Source organism: Panthera leo, chromosome D1, assembly GCF_018350215.1.
Source record: "Panthera leo isolate Ple1 chromosome D1, P.leo_Ple1_pat1.1, whole genome shotgun sequence".
NCBI lineage: Eukaryota > Metazoa > Chordata > Mammalia > Carnivora > Felidae > Panthera > Panthera leo.
This window is the reverse complement of record NC_056688.1, coordinates 73,235,082-73,258,542: the sequence shown is the minus strand read 5'-3', so window position 1 is coordinate 73,258,542 and position 23,461 is coordinate 73,235,082. Positions and strand designations below refer to the sequence as shown.

The 23,461-nt window shown below is 37.6% G+C and overlaps 1 protein-coding gene across 1 annotated transcript in view; it reads left to right on the top strand.

The window, feature by feature from the left end:
* The window catches only part of PIK3C2A (phosphatidylinositol-4-phosphate 3-kinase catalytic subunit type 2 alpha), a 118,184-nt gene that overhangs the window by 48,129 nt on the left and 46,594 nt on the right, over positions 1–23,461 (top strand). Inside the window, exons 3-8 of the mRNA XM_042904174.1 lie at positions 7,229–7,332; positions 16,046–16,203; positions 18,301–18,421; positions 19,407–19,518; positions 21,168–21,247; positions 21,380–21,443. Coding sequence (XP_042760108.1) covers positions 7,229–7,332; positions 16,046–16,203; positions 18,301–18,421; positions 19,407–19,518; positions 21,168–21,247; positions 21,380–21,443 — 639 coding nt within the window. The remainder of the gene's footprint in view (positions 1–7,228; positions 7,333–16,045; positions 16,204–18,300; positions 18,422–19,406; positions 19,519–21,167; positions 21,248–21,379; positions 21,444–23,461) is intronic.

Sequence of the window (23,461 nt, the reverse complement as noted above, 5' to 3'; positions counted from 1 at the left end):
TGTTGTAAGTGTCAGGTTAGGTAATGTGTTTGAGACCTTTTGTGCTTCTTGATGTAGCCTGTATTGCAATATACTTCCCTTTGCTGCATCCCAAAGGTTTTGGATTGTCTTGTTGTCATTTTCTCTCTTTTTTTTTTTAAATTAAAAAATTTTTAATGTTTATTTATTTTGAGAGAGAGAGAGCGAGCAGGGGAGGGGCAGAGAGAGAGGGCAAGGGAGAGAGAATCCCAAGCAGGCTCCATGCTGTCAGCACAGAGCCTGACATGGGGCTCGAACTCAAAACCATGTGATCATGATCTGAGCTAAAATCAACAGTCAGATGCTCAACTGACTGAGCCATCTAGGCACCCCTCGTGTTTTCATTTTCATTTGCTTTCATGTACTTTTTAATTTCCTCTTTAATTTCCTGGTTAATCCATTCATTCTTTAGTAGAATGTTCTGTAACCTCCAAGTATTTGTGGTCTTTCCAAATTTTTTTCTTGTGGTTGATTGCAAGTTTCATAGTGTTGTGATCTGAAAATATGCATGGTATGATCTCACTCTTTTTTTTTTTACTTGTTGAAGGCCAATTTGTGACCCAGTATGTGATCTATTTTGGAGAATGTTATGTGTGCCCTTGAAAAGCATGGTTATTCTGCTGCTTTAGGATGGAATGTTCTGAATACCTGTTAAGTCCATCTGGTCCAGTGTGTCCTTCAAAGCCATTGTTTCTTTGTTGATTTTCAGCTTAGATGCAATGTCCATTGTTGTGAGTGGGGTATAGTCACCTACTATTATTGTATTATTTCAATGAGTTTCTTTATGTTTGTTGTTATTTGATTAATATATTTGGGTGCTTCCAAGTTGGGGCCATAAATATTTACAATTGTTAGATCTTCTTGACGGATAGACCCCTTAATTATGATTTAATTCTTCACCGTCTCTTTTTACAGTCTTTGGTTTAAAATCTATTTTGTCTAGGGGCCCCTGGGTGGCTCAGTTGGTTGAGCATCTGACTTCAGCTCAGGTCATGATCTCATGGTCTGTGGGTTCGAGCCCCGCATTAGGTTCTGTGCTGACAGCTCAGAGCCTGGAGCCTGCTTCGGATTTGTGTCTCCCTCTCTCTCTGTTCCTCCCCCGTTTGTACCCTATCTCTCTCTCAAAAATAAATAAAGAGTAAAAAAAATTATAAATCTAGTTTGTCTGATACAAATATGGTTCCTCTGACTTTTTTTTTTTTTTTTTTTTTTTGGCATTCATTAGCATGATAGATGTTTCTCCATCCTTTCATTTTCAATCTGCCAATGGCTTTAGGTCTAAAATGAGTCTCTTGTAGGCAGCATATAGATGGGTGTTGTCTTTTTATTCATTCTGATACCCCATGTCCATTTACATTCAGGGTGATTATTGAAAGATACAAGTTTAGTACCACTGTGTTACCTGTAGAGTTGGTGTTTCTGGTGATGTTCTTTCCAGTCTTTGTTGCTTTTGGTCTTCTCCACCCCCACTCAAAGAATCCCCCTTAATATTGCTTGCAGGGCTGGTTTAGTGGTCAAACGCCTTTAGTTTTTGTCTGGGAAACTCTTTATTTATCTTTCTCTCTCTCTCTTCTTTTAATGTTTATCCATTTTTTTGAAAGAGTGAGAGAGAGCACAAGTGGGGGAGGGGCAGCGAGAGAGGAAGTCACAGAATCTGAAGCAGGCTCCAGGCTCAGAGCAGTCATGTCAGCACAGAATTGGATGCGGGGCTTGAACTCATAAACCGTGAAATCAAGACCTGAGCCAAAGTTGGATGCTCAACAGACTGAGCCACCCAGGCACCCCTCTTATTCTATCCCCCCACCCCCTTTTCTATTCTCAATAGTGGCCTTGCTGCATAGAGTATTCTTGGCTGTATATTTTTCCCATTCGGCATATTGAATGTGGATATCCTGTCACTCCCATCTGGCCTACTGAGTTTCTGTGGACAGATCTGTTTGTGAACCTGATCTGTTTTCCCTTGTAGGTTAAGAACTTTTATTTCCCTTGCTACTTTCAGGATTCTTTCCTTGTCTGTGATATACCTTCGTGTTGGCTGGCTTTTGTTGAATTTAATGAGAGTTTTCTGTGCTTCTTTGACGTCTGTGTCTTCCCCCAGATTAGGGAAGTTTTCAGCTATAATTTGCTCACATAAACCTTTTGCCCCTTTTTCTGTCTCTATAAATCTGGGACTCCAATGAAAGGAATGTTATTTCATTTTAATAAGTCACTGAGTTCCCTTAAGTATACCTTCATGAACCGTTACCTTTGTTTCACTCTTCTTTTCAGCCTCATAATTTCTCATAATTTTATCTTCTACATCACTAATTTACTCCTCTGCCTCTTCCATCCTCACTGCCATGGCATCTGTTCGGGTTTGCATTTTGGTTATAGCATTTTTAATTTTGGCCTGACTAGATTTTAGCTCTTTTATCTCTGCAGTAAGGGATTCTCTAGTGTCTTCTGTGCTTTTTTTCAAGCCCAGCTAGAATCCTTATAATTGCTGTTTTAAATTCTGAGACATGTTATATCTTTATCGATTAAATCCCTGGCTGTCATTTCTTTCTGTTCTTTCTTTTGGGGTGAATTCCTCTGTCTTTGCATTTTGAAGGAAGAAAAAATAATAAAATAAAAATTTAAAAATTTTAAAAAAATTAAATAAAGGAAGCTAGATCCTAGGTGTGTTTTGGTCTGCTTAAGAGGAGCTTGATAGAAAAAAGGAAAAAGAAAAAAATTGTAATTAAAATAAAAAATAAAATCAAATAAAAAATTTGCTGCTTCTGTATCTAAGAAAAAGAATACACACACACAAAATGAACAAATGAACAAACAAGAAAAACCCAAATGAATTTATATACAGTTTCCCCTAGAGCTGAAACTTTGTAGCACCCTGCGATCGTAGTTCTAGGTGTGGAGGTGATTTGTACTAGTCTTCTGGAGGAGGGCCTGTTGCTCTAAATTTCAGGTCAACTTGCCCTAGTGGGGATGTGCCTGGAAGGCACAGGTGGCGGGGCTTGGTGCAACAGTTCCATTCTCCACTTGGTGGCACTGTTTAACTCACTGGCGTCTATCAGTATTGGTGTGCTAATGGTAAAAATGGTTTCTCCCCACTCTCTAGTCTCCAGAGTGGGAATTTCATGCCATCACAGACATGCAATCAGTTACCCCTCTTGTGTCCCTTGCTTCTGTCAGCTCCGCGCCTTCCCCGTTTGTGTCCAAGCTGTCCACCTGTCAGCCATGTCTGTGTTTCATAACCCCACACTTCAGAGACCCCTGTGGCTCTGTCCTGCACTGATGCTCTGGGGGAGGATTTTGCCTTGCCGTGGATGGTACAGTCTTGTCCCAGAAAATGTTCATGCAGTCACTCAGCAGCTCAGAGTTTATGGTATATCTTGCAACACACAGCTGGAGTCAGGTTTTGCTGCCCTTTGCTGCTAGCTGTCCTTGTTCCTATACAGGTGAACAGGGAAGCTCTTTGGTGCCTGCAGGGTCTTTGCCCCACAGAGAGTCTGTATTGCCTCTACGAAATGTACTCCAGACAGGGAAACTGCTTCTCCCTGTGCCACCCAGGGGATCCTCAGACTGCTTCCGTCTCCTGGCTTCCTCACCTGATCACCACCAGGTGCTGACCTCCAAACTTTAGATTTTACACTCTGCTGTTTTTAAAAGCTGGCGGTATTGAGACCCTTTCCTTTTCCCCTGTCAGTGGTTTTGGGGAATGGTTTTCTTATGCAGTCCCCTGTGTATTTTTCATGCTTTCTTCCTAGCTACTTTCAGGGGGAGTGCATTTCTTTTAAAAAAAATTTTTTTTTACTGTTTATTTTTGGAGGAGAGAGAGACAGACAGAGTGTAGGCAGGGGAAGGGCAGAGAGAGAGGGAGACACAGAATTCAAAGTAGGCTCCAGGCTCTGAGCTGTTAACACAGAACCCAATGTGGGGCTCGAACCCACGAACCGGGACATCATGACCTGAGCCAAAGTCAGACTTAACCAACAGAACCACCCAGGTGCTCCTGGGGGAGTGCATTTCTTGCATGACTCTGGCATGCTGCTCAGTCTCCCCCTCGCTCCCCACGTCCTCTCTGCAAAAAGGGCCTGTTCCCCTCTGTGGCATGGGTGCTCTTCTCTCCCCCAATTCACCTCTCCACACCACATACCTTCAGGTTCTCTCTCTCAAATTATGCATATTGTTCTGTTAATCCTCAGATCAATTTCCTAGGTGTTCAAAATGGTTTGATGTTGGTCTAGCTGTGTTCAAGTGATGAGACATGCTCAGAGTCCTCTAACTATGCCATTTTAACTCCTCCTCCTTTTTTTAAGTTTATTTATTTTGAAGGAGAAAGAAAGGGAACACCAGCAGGGGAGGGGCAGAGAGAGAGGGAAAGAGAGAGAATCCCAAGCAGGCTCCACAGTGTCAATGTGGAGCCTGATGCAGGGCTCGAACTCAAACTAAATCCAGAGTTGAATGCTTAAATGACTGAGCCACCCACGTACCCCTATCATTTTGTTTTTAAGTTTTTTTAGGGAGACTTTTTTGAGAGGTAGAAGGGCAGAGTGATTAAGCATATGATTCTGAAGCTAGGCTGCCTGGTTTGAAATACTATGATTATATTAGCTCTCTGACTTGTGTTAATTAATTTCTCTGTGTCTCATGTTTTAATCTGTAAAATGGGGATGATAATATTACCCACCTACTAGAGATTTGTGGGAAATAAATAATACATATAGCCCTGTGTCAGGCTCTGCGCTGACAGTGCAGAGCCTGCTTGGGATTCTCTCTCTCCCTGTCTCTCTGCTCCTCCTCTCTCTCTCTGTCTCTCTCTCTCTCTCAAGATAAATGATAAATAAACTTAAAAAAAATACATACATACTTGTAAATTTCTTATAGTAGAACTTGACGTGTAGTAAATGCTCAGTAATTGATAGATTTTTTTGTTGTTGGTAAAATACATTTAACCAAAATACCATCTTAAACATTTCTAGGTGTACAGTTCACTGGTATTAAATACATTCACATTTTGTTGTACAGCCATCGCCACCATCCACCCACAGAACTCTTATAAAACAGAAACTGTACTTAAAAAAAAAATAACTCTTCCTTTCCCAAATTGAACCAATGGTTGAGTGCCTTCTGAACTGGATATAAAGTTCTGTAAAAATATAACATTCAATAAAATCAAATTTTTGTCTTCAAAGGGCTTTCGTTCCACATTAGGACGAATATCAAACAGGATGTGATGATATGGTGTTTGGCTCAGACTGAGTACTTAGAATTGATAGGATGGGGGGAATTGTTTCATGCTGAATAATCATAAAGGGCACGGTAGATGAAGTAGCATTTTGTTGGGCCTTAAGAAAATAATAGATTTTGACTTGGATTGTGAGGGCAGCCATTGAAGACTAAAACAGATTCAGAGGCAGGATAGTTCAGCTTGTGTTTTATAGGAACAAGATATGATTCAAGCTGATTGGTTTATTTGTTACAGTGCTTGTCTCTATAACACAAATTAGCTTATGTAATTGGTAAATATGAGTTTGATGGTAAATTGGAGAGGTGGCATTAGTTCAAACATAATCTTTTCCAACATGGTAACATTTTATAACAATCAAGAACAAACTTTCTCACAATTAAAGAGAAAGCCTTAGTAATATGAGAAAATATTAAGGAAAAAACTGAAAATCCTGCAGCAGCGTTTTCTTTCAGTGAAAATGGTGGTTGAAGGAATGGCTTCAAGAACGGTTCCATATTCCACAAGTGTTAAACTGTCTGGTAAAGCTGTAACTGCAGAAAAGAAGCTGTGAATTCATTTCTCTTTGCATTATGAACTTACCTGAAAACATCTACATCTTAGATTATATTTTTAACTCCACTGAAATTGGTCTTGAATAGAAGCAAATGCCCTCAAGAACCCATATCACAGGGACACCTGGGTGGTTCAGTCCGTTAAGCATTCAACTCTTGATTTCAGCTCAGGACATGATCTCACAGTTGATGAGTTCGAGCCCTGCATCGGGCTGGGCTTTGTGCTGACAGAGCGCGGAGCCTGTTTGGTATTATGTCCCTCTCTCTCTGCCCCGCCCCGCTTTGCTCTCTCTATCTTTCTCAAAATAAATAAAAATAAACTTAAAAAAAAAAAAAAGATCCGTATCACAAATGAGGGAGCAGGAGTTCAAGGGTTTCAGGCTTCAAAGGATCGAAGACCATAATGCTAAGTGCAGATTCAAGTGGAGATTTAATTGTGCAGATATTTCGATAAGGACTTGTTATGTTAGTTAAGGCTTTGATTACAAAGTTACACTGATTTTGAATAGTTTGCCTTAACTCTGTTTTTCCCATGAGTTGTGTTATTTTTAGTTGTGATTTTCTAGAACTCAAGGCTTGTTTTGTTTTTCCCCTTAAATGTTCAATTCACATTCTAGCAGAAAGGGTTCTGACACCTTGTAAAAGAAGGAAATTCATAAAGGAATTGTTACCCTAAATTTTCAGTAATTTTTCTGACAAGATCTTGCCGTGGTCATTGAAGTTCATTACAGTTCTTGAAGTGTATATACTGTATTTTCATTCACTAATTTCAAATTGAAAATGTTCCGATTTTAATTTAGTTAATTTCAATTAACTTAATTTTAAAGGAAATGCTGTTTGGCTGTGCTTGGGTGGTGAATTTATCTCATTAAAATATTGCACACAAAGTTAGGTCAGACAAACTTACCTTTTGAAGGGCTATCATGATGTTTGCATAAATTTACTAACATGGAAGATGCTCGCTAACTCCTAAAAGTCGTTCTCTTACATAAAGAACTAGCTGCTTTCTTGGAATTTGGGGCCACAGTTGAATATATAGAATTCCTGGTAACTAGAGGAGTCCCAAATGGGTTTGATCTCTTCACTTTTTTAAAACAGAGGGTAGTCCTTTAAATCATTTAGTCTTGCTGAAGCTTTTATGTCAGGAAGATTTTGATTGGAAATATCTTTAGCATTCTATTCTTACTGACCATTACAAAGTACAGCCTATTTCTACTTTGGAGCAAGTAAGACCAGTGAACTTCAAGGCTTAGCTGGTATTACTTTTACAAAGACAGAAATCTATAATTTAAAAACTTTGTTACTGATACGATGTATATTTCCCTCCATGTCTTTGTACACACTTTTGTAAAAATGTGTTTATGCTGTGGTGCTACTTAACATCTGGGGATCTTTTACTTTTGAAATAAAAACATTTTTTTGATTACAGAAAGACCCAAGTGGGACCACTAGTTTGTCAACTGGAAGTTCTCTTCTACAAGAAATTGAAGTACAGAATGAAGAAGTAGCTGCTTTTTGTCAATCCATTACAAAGTAAGGAATTTTTCTTTATAAATTAAAGATTTTTTTAAAATTAAATACTTGCTTTTAAAAAGTTAACTTGAAAACAAGCTTAATACTAATCATTCTAAAATTTTAAAAAAATTTAATTATTTTCTCCCTGTGGCTGAAATTTCAAGACCGCTAATTGGCACATTAACACCAACTACAGTTGAACCTATATCCTTACCTCTTAGGTTTGTAAGTATTTAGAAGAAAAAATGAGTTCAGATGGAGGACTTCTGATTCTATCAACCAGTGAAAATATGGCTTAAACATATATAAGCTTTGGTACACTCAGAAAATACCTGTTTTTATTTTTTAGGGAGACTTAATACCTGAAAACTTTCTAGCATTCAGAATACTGCCCTTCCTGTTTAAGAGATGCTATTATAACGGTCAAGATTAGGGGAACACGTATTTTCCTGAAGGTTAGAAAAATGCATTTTTTAAATGTTTATCTAGAGAGAGTGCGCATGCGTGCGTGAGCAGGGGAGGGGCAAAAAGAGAGGGAGACATAGAATCCGAAGCAGGCTCTAGGCTCTGAGCTGTCAGCACAGAACCTGATGGCTCGAACTCACCAACCAGGGGATCATAATCTGATCTGAAGTTGGACGTTTAACCAACTGAGCTACCCAGGCACCCCGAAAAATGCATTTCTAAAATATGCTTTTAATCTTAAATATAGCCAATAGTTCTTATAGATGAAGAAACAGGCTCAGAGAAGTTACCTACCAAAATTTACTCAGACAGTAGCAGAGTCAGGTCTCCTTTGCCTCTGATTCAGTTTATTTTCTTTCTGTTATATCACTGTATTAGTCAGAACTTATGTTGTGAGTGCTAGAAACCCATCTTAAACTAGCTTAAATCAAGAAAGGTTATGTATTGGGGCCTCTGGGTGTCTTAGTTTGTTGAGCATCCTACTCTTGGTGTCGGTTGAGGTCATGATCTCACGATTGAGCCCTGCATCAGGCTCTGCACTGGCAGTGTGGGAGCCTGCTTGAGATTCTCTCTCTCCCTCTCTCTCTGCCCCTCCCCCGCTCACTCTCTCTGTCTCTCAAAATAAATAAACTTAAAAAAAAGAGAAAGGTTATGTATTGATTTGCAAACCCATATAGCAGAAAGAGGAAGGATGTGGCAGAACTCAATGACAGCAAGATCTAGGAATTCACACACTTTAATTGATAACCCCCGCCCTTTGGACTCTCCTTTCCATTTTCATCCTATCCTTCTTGCTGCCCTTCCTCCATGTATGTTGGCTTCATTTTCTTCTACTGCAGATGGAGTTTTGAAGGCAGGGGAATATAGCCACTGATAGCTTCACCTTCATATTCTAATGGTCTTGATATCAGAGAGGAAAGGGAGTCCTGTCAGCCAGCACCAGATAGAAAAATCTCATGGAAAGAGAGAGTGGAACAACAAACATTCTGGCCGAGGGGTTGAGATCTGTTATCAGAAGAAGGGAAAGTAGATCACCACGGAGGGATTTACTATGAATTCAGTATTTTCCCCAGTGTGGTCTGGTTTAAGTAAAGCAAAGTTTGGGGTTCCCAGATCATTTTTGAGTATATACATCATTTTAATGTTTAAGGGACTTATTAACTAGATTTTCTATACCATTGGTAATATTTTATTAAAATTCTACCTTTGTTACCTTTTAACCAGCATTTCTTTTCTTTAGAATACTTTAGGGGAAAAAAAGAAGAAAAATATCAATACAGCCACTTTTATTACCTGCAAAGGTTACTCTTAACTGGATTTTTAAAATCCTTTTTTTCAGTAGGTATTTAAAATGGACATTTGGGTGCATACATTAGTATGCAAATTACATGTATTAGAAATTGCCTATGCCTTCATGTCATTATACCATATGTGTGTGTGGTTAATAATTTGGAAATAATCTTTTACCATAATCATTTTGAAGTAATCTGTTATGTGTTTATCTAGTTCCTTTAGTTTTCTCCCTAAACAAGCCTGTAATGCTTTCTGTTAGATTGTTTTGAGTGACAATTACATTTAAACTTTGCAGGTTGAGAAATTAGGCTGAGATTTAACTTTTTCCCCCATTTAAATCTTAGAGTTATTTACACAGACTCTGCTACTCAGCTAAAATGATTATTTTTGTTTATACACACGCATATGTGTACACACACACACACACACACACACACAAATGGCTTATGTAATATGAAACCCCAGATGAACTAAAAAGAGAATGACTTCTTTTTATAATTTCGTTTCCATTAGTAAGTGTGTGATTACAGCAAGTATTTCAGAGAAGTAAGAAGCAGAGGTGTTTTTGTTTTCTGTTTATTTTAGAGAAAGAGAGAGCACAAGAGTTGGGGAGAAGAGGGGTAGAGGGAGAGAGAGGTGATCTTAAACAGGCTCCCTGGTCAGCGCAGATCCTGACATAGGGCTCAATCTTATGACCCTGGGTCAACAGTGGACACTCACCTGACTGAGCCACCTAGTTGCTCCAGAAGCAGAGGTGTTTCTTTTCTTTATCTTTTTCTTTTTTTCCCTCAAAGTTTATTTTGAGAGAGAGCAAGCAAGCAAGGAAGGGACAGAGAGAGGGAGGGACAGAGAGGGAGAGAGAGAATCCCATGCAGGCTGTGTACTGCCAGCGCAGAACCCAATGTGGGGCTCAAGCTCATGAACGGTGAGATCATGACCTGAGCTGAAATCAAGTCAGACGCTCAACTGATTAAGTCACCCAGACACCCAGAAGCAGACGTGTTTTTGAAGCCTTATTCTAAGCTCCTCTCTTTCCCTGTGACTTTGGAGGTTGGGGTCAGGGGATGTCCCTTGAAGAAATTAATGGCTCTTAATTTTTTTAGTATGGTCATTACTGCACTGGAATTTTTAAACAAGTATTTATGCTCTTAGATAGCTAACTCCTTACTTTTTGAAATCTAAAATGATTCATTTAATCATTTTAACTTAGCTGTGAAAGATTTGTCAAGATGATACTTGTTTACAGTTAAGATTACTTGTATAACAGACTTGTATAACAGACTCCGGTACATTGCCAATTCTAAGCCTTTTTTTTTCTTCTGCGAAATCAGAGAGTTGGACTAGTGATATCAAGAATCTTTTTTAGGGGCGCCTGGGTCTCATGACCTGGTGTCTCAATTGGTTGAGTGTCTGACTTTGGCTTAGGTCATGATCTCTTGGTTTGTGAGTTCAAGCCCCGCCGTGTTGGGCTCTATGCTGACAGCTCAGAGCCTGGAGCCTGCTTCAGAATCTGTGTCTTCCTCTCTCTCTGCCCCTCACCTGCTCACACTCTGTCTCTCTTTCTCTCTCTCTCTAAAAACAAAAACAAAACAAAACAAAAAACCCCAGAAAAAACCAAAACACTCTTTCAGGGGTATGTGGGTGGCTCAGTCACACTTCACACTTCACACTCAGTGAAGTGTCCAACTCTTGGTTTCAGCTCAGCTCATGATTTCAGTGGTTCATGAGATCAAGCCCCACATGGGGCTCTGCACTGGCAGCTCAGGGTCTGCTTGGGATTGTCTCTCTCCCTCTCTTTGCCCCTTCCCTGCTCGCGTGTTCTCTCAAAATAAATAAACAAACATTAAAAAAAAAAAAAAGAATCTCTTTTAAAGTATTATAATGCTGTGATTCAGCACATTTTATTATTACTACTACATTTTTCTGGTTTTTATTTCCTGTTTTCTTTCCTTTTCCCACTTATCATAGTTGACAAAGCTTGCTGTATCTGCTAGTTACATAGTTCTAGAGAAAATTATTAGAGAATTTTAGATACCAAAGGTTTTTCCGCTTCATTTGTGGTTTCCTAGCATGATAGGATGAGAAGCTACACTTCACACTTGTCATTCTAAGTAGCCTGCTGGTTCCTTTTTTCCCTATATATTTCAGATCTAGTATTTATATCCTACAGTAGTGTCTCGATCCTAAGGACTCCCTGTGTATTTTCGAGGACTTTACCTCTGCATTTAGATAATTTTATTCTAAACAATGCTGATTTTCCTTTCCTATAAAGTAGTGTCTATTCCTTTTTTTTTTTTTTTTTTTTTTTAAGTTTGCTTATTTTAAGAAAGAGTGCAAGCAGGGGAGGGGCAGAGAGAGAGGGAGAGAGAGAATCTCCAGTAGGCTCAGTGCTGTCAGAGCAGAGCCCAGCTTGGGGCTCAAACTCCTGAACTGTGAGATCATGACCTGAGCCAAAATCAAGAGTCTGACACTTAACTGACTGAGCTACCCAGGTGCCCTTAAAGTAGTGTTTATTCAGTTAAAAGCCCTATTTTTTATTTTTGTCTTTTAAAACCCTCATTTTTGTCTCTTCCTGCCTGAGTTTACACAATTTGGCTCTGTCTGTACCTAACATCAGCTTGATTGGGCACATAGTAAGAAAATAAACCCTAAAGCATCTAAATTTCCTGAACTGTAGTGCCACGTTAAACAGCAAACGAAGACATTTCTTTCATGGTAACAGGGAAGTGGAAATATTAGTGGAAAATCAGAGCTTAAAAAAATAATCGTTATAGGTAATTACTCAAGAATATCAAGCTATAATATATGGTTTAGAGTGTCCATAAAAATATCTTACATGGTCTATTATATTGAGTAATTTATTCAGCAGTTATAAATTTATTAATTTGCTTTTGTATGTTTAAAAGTGTAGTCACAAACAGAACAAAAAAAACCCCCCAACTTTAAGGAATCTATTACCATCTTAGTTTTCCCCCAATTTTGATAAAGCAAACAAAACCATAAGAATAGAAGAATGTCAATTTTATAGAAAAAAAATTACTGAGGTGCCTGGGTGACTCAGTCAGTTAAGCACCTGACTTTGGCTCCCGTCAGGATCTCATGGTTTGTGAGTTCGAGCCCACGGGGCTCGTTGCTGTCAGCAGAGAGCCCTCTTTGGACCCTCTCTGTTCTCCCCTCTCTGTCCTTCCCCTCTTTCTTCTCTCTTTCTCTCTGTAAAAAAATAAATAAACATTAAAAAGAAAATTACTGTTGGGGCGCCTGGGTGGCTCAGTTGGTTGAGTGTCCGACTTCGGCTCAGATCATGATCTAGCAACCGGTTGACAAGTTCAAACCCCACATTGGGCTCTGTGAGCCTGCTTCGGATTCTGCGTCTCCCTCTCTCTTTGCCCCTCCCCTGCTCATGCTCTGTCTCTTTCTGTCTCAAAAATAAATAAACATTATTAAAAAAAAGAATTACTGTTTTTTTCTCTGGACTATTTTCCATACTGTCAACCAGAGATAGAACTCATTAAAAAGTTTTTTTCTTGTGATGAAACATACGTAAAATGAAATTTACTATTTTAACCAGTTTTACATGTACAAATGTGTGATGTTCTGTACAGTGAAACCTTGGATTGCAAGTAACTTGTTCCGCAAGTATTCCACAAGGCAAGCAAATATTTCTAATAGATTTTTAACTTGAAAAATGAGTGATGTCTTGCAGTACGAGTAGTAGATGACGCCAAATGTCACATGATCACAACTGAGCCAGTGGTTCTTGAAATTCACTTTGATATACAGTGCTTTGGATTACAAACATATTACCAGAATGAATTATGCTTGCAAATCAAGGCTTTACTGTACATTCACATTGCTGTGTAAAAAAAGGACTCTTTTATTTATGTATGTATGTATGTATGTGTGTGTATTTATTTATTTATTTATTTATTTATTTATAAATACTTATTCAATTTTGAGAGACAAAGAGAGACAGAGCATGAGTGGGGAAGGGGCAGAGAGAGGGTGACACAGAATCTGAAACAGGCTCCAGGCTCTGAGCTGTCAGCACAGAGCCCAACACGGGGCTCGAACTCATGGACTATGAGATCATGACCTGAGCTGAAGTCAGACGCTCAACCAACTGAGCCACCCAGGTGCCCCGTGGACTCTTTTTTTTTTTTTTAAGTTTTTGTTTAAATTCCAGTTAACATACAGTGTAATACTAGTTTCAGGTTTACAGTATAGTGATTCAGCACTTCCATACATCAGCTGGTGCTCATCACAAGTGTCCTCTTTATTTGCTGAGTCAGCATCACCTATTTTTTTTTAAAATGTTTTCACATTTATTTATTTTTGAGAGAGAGAGATAGAGCGTGAGTGGGGGAGGGGCAGAGAGAGAGGGAGGCACAGAATCTGAAGCAGGCTCCAGGCTCTGAGCTGTTAGCACGTAGCCCGACGCAGGGCTTGAACCCACGAACTGTGAGATCATGACCTGAGCCGAAGTCAGACGCTTAACTGACTGAGCCACCCAGGCGCCCCTCAGCATCACCTATTTAACACACAGATCCACCCACCTCCCTCTGGTAACCATCAAATTGTTCTCTGTAGTTAACAGTCTTTTTTGTGGTCTGCCTCTCTGTCTCTTTTTTCCCCTTTTGCTCATTTGTTTTGTTTCTTAAATTCCATATGAGTGGACTTATATGGTATTTGTCTTTCTCTGACTTACTTTGCTTAGCATAATACTTTCTAGCTCCATCCATGTTGTTGCAAATGGCAAGATTCCATTCTTTTTTATGGCTGAGTAATATTCCATTGTATGGAATACACCTCTTTATCCATTCATCAATCCATGGACAGTTGGGCTGTTTCCATAATTTTGCTACTGTAGATAATGCTACTGTAAACATTGGTGTACGTGTATCCAAAAGACTCATTTTAAGGAAAGGAAATGAAGGGTTCCCCCTACCAAGTCAAGTTCATTGAATGCAACTTTTCTCATTATTTTGTCTAATAAATTCTTGTTTTCTGAGCTATTATTAGAATTTCTGATTGTCCTTTCATCATGCTTAAGGATTTCTGAAAATTGAAGTCTTGCTTGGATATAGACAAAATTCTCTAATATTTCATGTATTAGTTAATTACATGATTTGCTGAGAGCATCTATTTTATACTGTAGAAAACGAGAATACCTAGTAAATGAGAAACAAGAATCTTAGACAAGGTCCTATGAAGGTCTTCACATTGTATTGCAGATAGGTAAGCTTGGCAACAAGCACACATCTAAAGATACTGTGCTGACATCTAAAGGTGCATTTCCAATATCAATTTAAGTTTATTGCTTATATTGCTTTTTTTAAATTACATTTCTTTCTAATTTTGGATCTTTTCTGGCACTGAGGGCCATAGTGCAGAACACAGATTTTTTAATTCACTTATTTATCTGACAAGATGCTTATAGCACCTCTGTTACTAGGCACTGCTTTGAGTGTTTTATAAACTTAAGTTACATAATTCTCACAATAATCCTATGAAGTTAGTAGTGGTAGTATCCTCATTTTGTAGAATTGGAAGCTGGAAGCAACAGGGATATTCAGTAACTTGCCTATGGTCACACACCTAGTTAGTAGTTACAATCAGGATTTAAACTCAGGTTGTCTGGCTCTAGAGGCTGCGCAGATATACTTGCTGCCTCCCCTGACCCTTTTCTTTTTGTCATCTCAAGCCATTTTATTCTATTTCTATGACTTGATTATTTTAATCGCTACAGAAATAAATACACCTTCAGCATTCATTCCATTTGTAATCCTATGAAAAGCAGACAATACAATTGGGTCTTGTCTTCTAACCTCCAGAAAAAAGTCAGTTAAAGGAAGGCTACAGATTTTAAAAAGGCATCAAATTCTCCTTTGTCTTCTGATAACAGAGGTGCTGTGTGGAGAAAAACCATATACACTATAATCGTGAATTTATTTCAACTTAAGCTATGTTGTTACTGTGAATACCTTCACAGGCAATTCTTGCCATTCCAAATGCTAAGTTCTAGAAATCATTTTGAGGGAATAAAGGCCTCATAGCACTGTAACAACCAATTATGTTTTTTTTTTTATTGTTGTCTAACAACCAAAATATATAGGAAAAAGGCCTTAAAACAGTTTTTAAATTTTTTAAGTTTATTCATTTATTTTGAGAAAGAGAGCATGAGCAGGAGAGGGGCAGAGAGAGGGAGAGAGAGAGAATCCCAAGTGGGCTCCATGCTGTCAGTGCGGAGCCCTACACAGGGCTGATTTCATGAACTATGAAATCATGACCTGAGCTGAAATCAAGAGTTGGACACTTAAGGGTGTCTGGTGGATCAGTCTGTTGAGCATCCAACTTTGGCTCAGGTCATGATCTCACGGCTTGTGAGTTCAAGCCCCGCTTTGGGCTCTGTGCCAACAGCTCAGTCTGGAGCCTGCTTCAGATTCTCTGTCTCCGACTCTCTCTGTCCTTCACTGCTTGCGCTCTGTCTCTGTCTCTTTATGAAAAACAAACAAAAAAGAGTTGGACGCTTAACTGACTGAACCACCCAGGTGCCCCAAAAAAGATTTTTAAAAGAAAAACAAACTTTTTATCTCTGTAGCAATTGTGGTTGAGGGCTACATTGCCTATATTCTCAGTGGATTCATTAAAAATGAACCATTTTGTGTAATCATACTGTATTAAAAAAAACTGAAGCAGAAAATGGCATGTATCCAGTGTGTGCTTGGTTAATGTTGATTAATGTTACCAAAGATGTCCTGACAGTACTTAATCTCTTTTCTTGGATTCCTTTTATCTAAAAGGCAAACGCTAGTATTTGGAGTTTGACTGGGTCCATTCATTACAGTTCTCATGAGCTGCTCTGGAACTGGACAAAGACACTGAATTGAATGGCTGTAAGCATGAAAACTTGTGTTTAGGGCTCTCAAATGCAGCTTTAAAAAAAGTAATTTGATTTCTTCTTTCTTGTGAACAGATTGAAGACCAACTTTCCATATACCAATCACTGCACAAATCCAGGCTATTTGTTAAGTCCAGTTACAGTACAAAGAAACATATGTGGAGAAAATGCTAGCGTGAAGGTCTCCATTGAAATTGAAGGATTTCAACTACCAGTTACTTTTACATGTGATGGTACGTTTGTAGTTCCCCAGCTATCTTGTTTAGCTTTGATTAGGCAGAAAATGTTTAAAATGTTAGTTTGAATTATTCTTGACCTTGTTATCATTAGATACACTTTAAAAGAATTTTGTGTGTGTGTGTGTGTGTGTGGTAAAATAGTTAATATTCATTAGTTATCCTTTTCAAAAAATTGGCATACGTTTGCATAGTTTTCTGGTTAAGACTAGTGGGAAAACAGTTTACCTTTATTACTTCTATTACTGCATATTTCTCTGAAAAATGCTGAGTAACTTTGGTTAATTGGTGGCTGGTGGCCAAGGTCCCAAAGCATGAGATTGAAAGGCTAATTATAGTCCAGTTCTTTTTTTTTTTTCCATTTTATGGCAAGAAGAATACTTGTTTATAAAGAGCTGTCAGTGAAATTGAAATTCCAGTTATCTTGTTAAGCTCCTCTAAGGAGAAGATAATTCTCCTTTGGTTCTAACTCTCTCTTCCAGATTTGATGTGGATATCCTTTCTAGAAATGTATCCTAAAGTCTGTAGGAACTTTTCTGTCATAATTTACTGCTTCTCATGATGTATATTGCTTTAATGGAATTCCAATGGTAGAATAAGGTCCTATATTTCTGTAGCACTTTGACTTACAAATGATGCCATTTTTTTTCTATAATGGTTATGATTACGAATATGTCCAATATTTGGATACTTTTCTTTGTAGCTTTGTACTTTTCAAGCCCCTTTGAAAAAATAGAAATCTGAAACAAAAATGTTAGCCAACTATGATAATCATTCTTTTAGTTTCTAAAGGAAGAGTTATTCTTATAAAACATACTTTAAATTTTGGTTTGGGGAATTGTTTAAATCCATATGCTGTAAGAATTAATATGAAAATTGAAGGAAAAAAGGTCAGTAAGCCCCTTGATTGAATAATAAACATTGATAGCAAATATTTTAATTTGTATCACATTTTGACTTGATGTCTCAAGATATGATTACACTTTGAGAAAATGTCTGAAATGCCTGTAGTTTGGTTCTTTGTAAATGTGCACATTTATAATATACATCTCTGTTAAGAAACTTAACCATATTATAGTAGAGGTGTGTCCAACTAATAAATGTTACTGTACATTTGACTGTTCAGAAATGTAGATATTATTAGATATTTTATGGCTTTTTCTGCCAAGCTGTTGATTTTCGTGAAGTTTGAATTTAATAACTGTCTTCTAAATTGAACATAAGAGATCTAAGTATAGAAATAGGTTACTTTATTATTTTTTTTATGTTTATTTATTTAGGGAGAGCCGGGGAGGAAGGGGGGGGGGGCGGGGAGGAGAGAAACCCAAGCTGAAAGTACAGAGCTTGATGCGGGTCTTGATCTCATAAACTGTGAGATCATGACTAGCTGAAATCAAGAGTCAGACACATAACCAACTGAGCCACCCAGATGCCCAGAAATAGGTTACTTTAAAAGGTTACTTTAATTTTTTAATGTGTTATAATCTTAGTAAATAGCTCTTGTCAAGAATGATAATTGAAGAATACTTCCTACTTGCTGTATTTTTATTTTACATTAGAAAATTTACCAGCAAATATCAAACATTTAAAATGGTGATTTTTTTTTTTCTTATGATTTGATTTAAATCATTGTTTGCTAGATACTGCTAAATGTCATCCTTTTTGGAGGAGTCTGTAATAGGAGGTGGCTTTCTTAGTTTTAGATCTGCCCTAATCAAATACAGTAACCCCTAGCCCCATGTGGCTATTGAGCACTTGAAATATGGCTAATATAGAGTGAGATATGCTAGAAGTATAAAATACACGGTGAATTTCAAAGAACCAATTTGAAAAGAAATAAGATGTCTCAGTAATTTTTAAATACTGGTTTTATGTTGAAATGATATTTTGGATTTATTAGGTTAAATAAAACATGTTGGAATTAGCTTCACCTGTTTCTTTTTACTTTTTTCAACGTGGCTAGTAGAAAATTTTAAATTCTATATGTGACCTACATTATATTTCTATTGTATAGTGCTCTCTTAGATGATAAATACATTCTGAATGAGTGTATAGAGTTAAACGAGCAAAATGAAAATGATGCCTCTTTTACAGTGAGTTCTACTGTAGAAATCATTATAATGCAAGCCCTTTGCTGGGTACATGATGACTTGAATCAAGTAGATATTGGCAGCTACGTTCTGAAAGTTTGTGGTCAAGAGGAAGTGCTACAAAAGTAAGTTTATTTACTTAACTACTGAACAACATCTTTGGAAATTTCATTTTTAAGGGGTTAAAATTGAAAAATTTCAAGTTAAATTTGTAGTCCAAAAATATGTTGGGTCCTGCTGAATTGATTGGATCCATGAACTTATATTGAGATATACTTTGTTTTAAGATGTGTATGTATCTAAGACCGTGGAGGGATTTCAGAGACAATTAAGACATGGTATTGCCCTTAAACTTATAGTCTTAAATGGGGAAAAAAGCTAATTCATTGATAAGTGAATTTAATAGTTTTTTTTACTTTCTGGAAAGAGTCAATAGTCACGTATTTTTTCCTTATGTAGCATGGGCCATTACTTTTCACACAGTGGTCAGCTGTGACTTCCTTTTAGTTGCCTTGAAATAGTCATTGTATGAATCTTTTTCTGAACCAGGTAATTTAGCATATACAGTTTAGTTATTTTACAGATTTAATTACTTTCAGCTACTAAAAATGCCCTGTTCCTATTTCTCTTATTTTCTTTTTTACCTTCATCTTTCTTCTTTATTGTGACTCTGTCCATGTAGAATTATTCTTTTATTTAAATGCTCACACTTGGTTAAAAAACTATCTCTACATTTTACCATTCTCTTCAATTTCTGATGCAGATACAAGTTATATTTTACTCTCACCTCTGTAATTTCTTTTTTTTTTTTTTTTATTTTTTTAAAATTTTTTTTTTTTTTTTCCAACGTTTTTTATTTATTTTTGGGACAGAGAGAGACAGAGCATGAACGGGGGAGGGGCAGAGAGAGAGGGAGACACAGAATCGGAAATAGGCTCCAGGCTCCGAGCCATCAGCCCAGAGCCTGACGCGGGGCTCGAACTCACGGACCGCGAGATCGTGACCTGGCTGAAGTCGGACGCTTAACCGACTGCGCCACCCAGGCGCCCCAGACCTCTGTAATTTCTAGTTTGAGAATAACATTGATGAATAATTAATCTATTTTAATAGTAATCATTGCCTTGGAAGTCATGAACATATTCAGAACTGCCGGAAATGGGACGCAGAGATTAAACTACAACTTTTGACCTTCAGTGCAATGTGCCAAAATCTGGCCCGAACAGTAAGTATGTACCTTATAACTGAATTGAATTTGGTTGACTCTGAGTAATTCTGCTAATTAGCCAATTTGCAATTTGTACATTCTCCAAGATTTCTGGGTTGGACTGGTGAATGGATTGGAATGATGAACTGATTTTATCCACAACAAGGGTTTTCAACAAATTGGGGTAGCTTTTCAATCATGGAGTCTTAGGTAGCCTACTACTCCAAGCTGGAGGCATATTTGAAAATCAAAGTGGAGGAAATAAAAGTTGACTTGTAATGATTTTACACAAGAATGAAAACATTAGGGTCAAAGGGAAATGAGGAAGGAGGAAAGATTTTGAATACTAAATGTGGTTTGAAGGAAGAAAAATACATTATTTTTCACCAAATGAAAACTGCTTCTCTTTTTAAAATGCAGTACTTTCTTTTGAAGTTAAGGCAAAAACATTTGATGAATTTTAATCTTTAAAGAGAATTACTCTTCATTTGGTAGAACTTTGGATAGAAAAATAGCAGTCATTTCTACTTTTTGTTTATTTTCTTAGGTTTTTCTCCTGTGTTTGATATTTTTCAACCAAGTGAAATGTTTCACAAAATTCAGTACATTTTAGCAATCATTAGTAACTTCTCTTTTCAGTTTCTTAAGGAATAATATTCTTGAGAATATTTGCATAGTAAAGACTTATGGTAGAAGAGACCAGTACCTTATTTATTGGGGGTAAGTTGGGGGGAAATTTGATTATCATTAGAAAAAATAATGCAGAAATTCAGATGATCTCTTCCCCATCTGATCCTACCCCACCTTCATTTGGCTGTCAGATATCTTTAAAAGTGTTTTGTTTTGTTTTAAACCTCTCTATTCTTTCTGTGTAGAATAGAAGTAGTTTTTACTTTGGGAGCTGCCTATAGATCAAAAACTAGACTAAAAAGCATTTATGTTTTTTTATTTATAAAACAGATTTTTCAGAATATTGATGTACTTGTTTCCCTGATTGGTTATAAATAGTATTTAATTCTGAAAATATTTTAACCTGTTCTGAAAAATCACTGCAGTTTCAAGAATTTGTCATACACTTAACCATGTTTAATTTGGTAATAGAAAGCCCAAAGAGGAGCACCTGGGTGGCTCAGTAGGTTAAGTGTCTGCCTTCAGCTCAGGTCATGATCTCACGGTTTGTTAGTTTGAGCTCCACATTGGACTGTCTGCTGTCCACACAGAGCTCCCTTCATTCAGATCCTCTGACCCCCAATCTCTCTCTGTCCCTCTTCTGCTTGTACACTCTCTCTTTCTCTCTCAAAAATAAATGAATAGGGGCGCCTGGGTGGCTCAGTCGGTTAAGCGTCCGACTTCAGCTCAGGTCACGATCTCACGGTCCATGAGTTCGAGCCCCGCGTCAGGCTCTGGGCTGATGGCTCAGAGCCTGGAGTCTGCTTCTGGTTCTGTGTCTCCCTCTCTCTCTGCCCCTCCCCCGTTCATGCTCTGTCTCTCTCTGTCTCAAAAATAAATAAACGTTAAAAAAAAAAAAAAAACATTCAAAAAAATAAATAAATAAAATAAAATAAAATAAAAAATAAATGAATAAAAACTAAAAAAAAAAACAAAAAACAAACCCAAAGAACGGATTTTATTTTTTGGTAAACATATGTGTATATGTGTTTTTTTAGGCAGAAGATGATAAAACACCGGTGGATTTAAACAAACATCTGCATCAAATAGAAAAACCTTATAAGGAGATCATGACAAGGTGTGGCATCTAAAGCATTAATTCCAGGTTTTCAAACTTTGCTTTTGGATGTGAATACCATTATTTTGGTGAATAAAACAATCATTTCTGTATATAGTATCCTTCAGCCACAGTAACTGTTCTTTATTTCAGATACCCTGTTGACGAACTTTTAGATTCTTACCACCACCAAGTGGACCTGGCTCTGCAAACTGAAGTAAGTCTTAATACACCTTTTGGCATGATGACTTAAGGATTCTTGTCTCTGTTCTATCTTAAATATTAGTGTGGTATTGTATGAAATATTTTAGAAGGACGATTTAAACAATATTCTTGATGTTGATGTTTGATGACTTGTTTTCTGACCCAACTTGTTAACAGAAATTTTCAATATTGCTTGAGTCAGCACTTCACCTCACTTCAGCTTTATTACTAAGAGGAACCTTCAGTTCAATTTAAAAAAGAAGTGAATGTTTACTATATTCTAGATGCTGGAGTTACGAAAATGGATGACCTAGTCCCCACCTACCAGGAACTTAAAACTAGTGATGGATTTAAACAAAATTTCAGTGTAGCATAGAGGTATGCGTTGGATTCTTTGGGAGATCAGAGAAGGGCACTTCTTCCAACTTGAGACTTCCAAGGAAAGCCTCTAAGAAGGGAGGTTGCCTAGTTCAAGTCAACAGTATGGGTTAGCTAGAAGAAGATGGTTGGGAAGGACATGTGAATAAAAGCACATAGGTGTGATACATATGTGGAAGTAGAAGCACTTCTGTAACAGAGTAGAGTGTGAAGTGAAGGTTGGCAGATGATGTTGGAGATACCCGGACATAAGTTACCACCTTATCCATGTTAAGGAGTTTTACTCTATCCTCTAGCTTAGAGGTCCATATCCAGTCTACTTTCTGTTGTAAATAAATAATTTTGGAACACAGCCACACCCATTTGTTTATATATTTTCTATAACTGCATTTGTGTTCTAATCCTAGAAGTGAGTAGTTGAGACACATACTATATATCCTGCAAAGCCTAAACTATTTATTAATTGCTATTTTACAGAAAAGGTTTACTGACCCCTGCTCTAGCCCTTTTTAGCTGAGGGTAAGGGGTGGGATGGGTTGAGTGACTTGTTTCTGAGTCCTGAGCTGAAATTACTCTGGCTGTACTGTGGAAATTAGATTTACTTCTGGCAGGATTGGTTTTAGGGAGATTATTTAGGAAAGTTTTTTATAGTAGTCCAAGTGAAAGATAATGAGTGTGATGAAGGCAAAAGGAGGGAACTGATTAACAATACTTAGGAGATAAAATTGGTAAGATTTTGGTAGGTAATGAGATGTAAGAAAAGAAATAGTGTAGGATGACTATTTCCAGATTTCCAGCTACTATTATATTCTTGTCAGCATATAAACATATTTATTCAGTAAATATTTGCAGAATATCTCCTCATCATGAGGCACTGTTGTAGGTGCTAAGGCTATGGTAGTGAACAAAAGAAACTGTAATCCCAAGTCTTAGTTTACACTCTAGTTGCATGAGATGACAATTAAACTAACAAAATATATGCTACATCAGGTGATAAGCACTATAGAGAAAAATAAATGAGGGTAATGTTGCAATTTCAACATTTGTATTCAGAAGAGACCTCATTAGGAAGGTAAATTTGAGTAAAGAACTGGAGGAGAGGAGGAAGCTATCTGGTTGTCTAGGGGAGGAGGAGTGTGCCTGATATATCTGTCTTTCTAGCTGGAATAGAGTGAGGGAGGGGGGCGAGAATGGAAACAAATCAATTAGGAAGATGTTTTGCTAGCCATAGATAGTGGGAAGGGGGAGGAAGGGGCGGGAGAGGAAGAAACTGTGAGAGGAGCAGATTTGGATGGAAGATGTAGAACTTAATTTTGGGCTTTGTGATGACTGTTAGTCACCTTAATAGCAATGTTGAGTAGGCAGTTGGATATAAATCTGGATTTTAATGGAAGAGGCCCAGCCTGGAGGTAGTAAACATGGGAATCATAAGAATATAATTGGTATTTTGAAGCCATAAGGAGATCCCCAAGAAAATTACTGCAGGTACAGAAAATAAGAGTTTAAGGACAGCCCTGGGCATATCTTCCATCTTAAAACAAAAAGTCCACATCCCCCTGTAGCAACCACTCCACTTCTCTTTTCTTCTTGCAGCGAAACTCCTTAAAGTTAATCTATTTTTACTGCTTCCACTTCCTCTCTTTCCATTCTTTT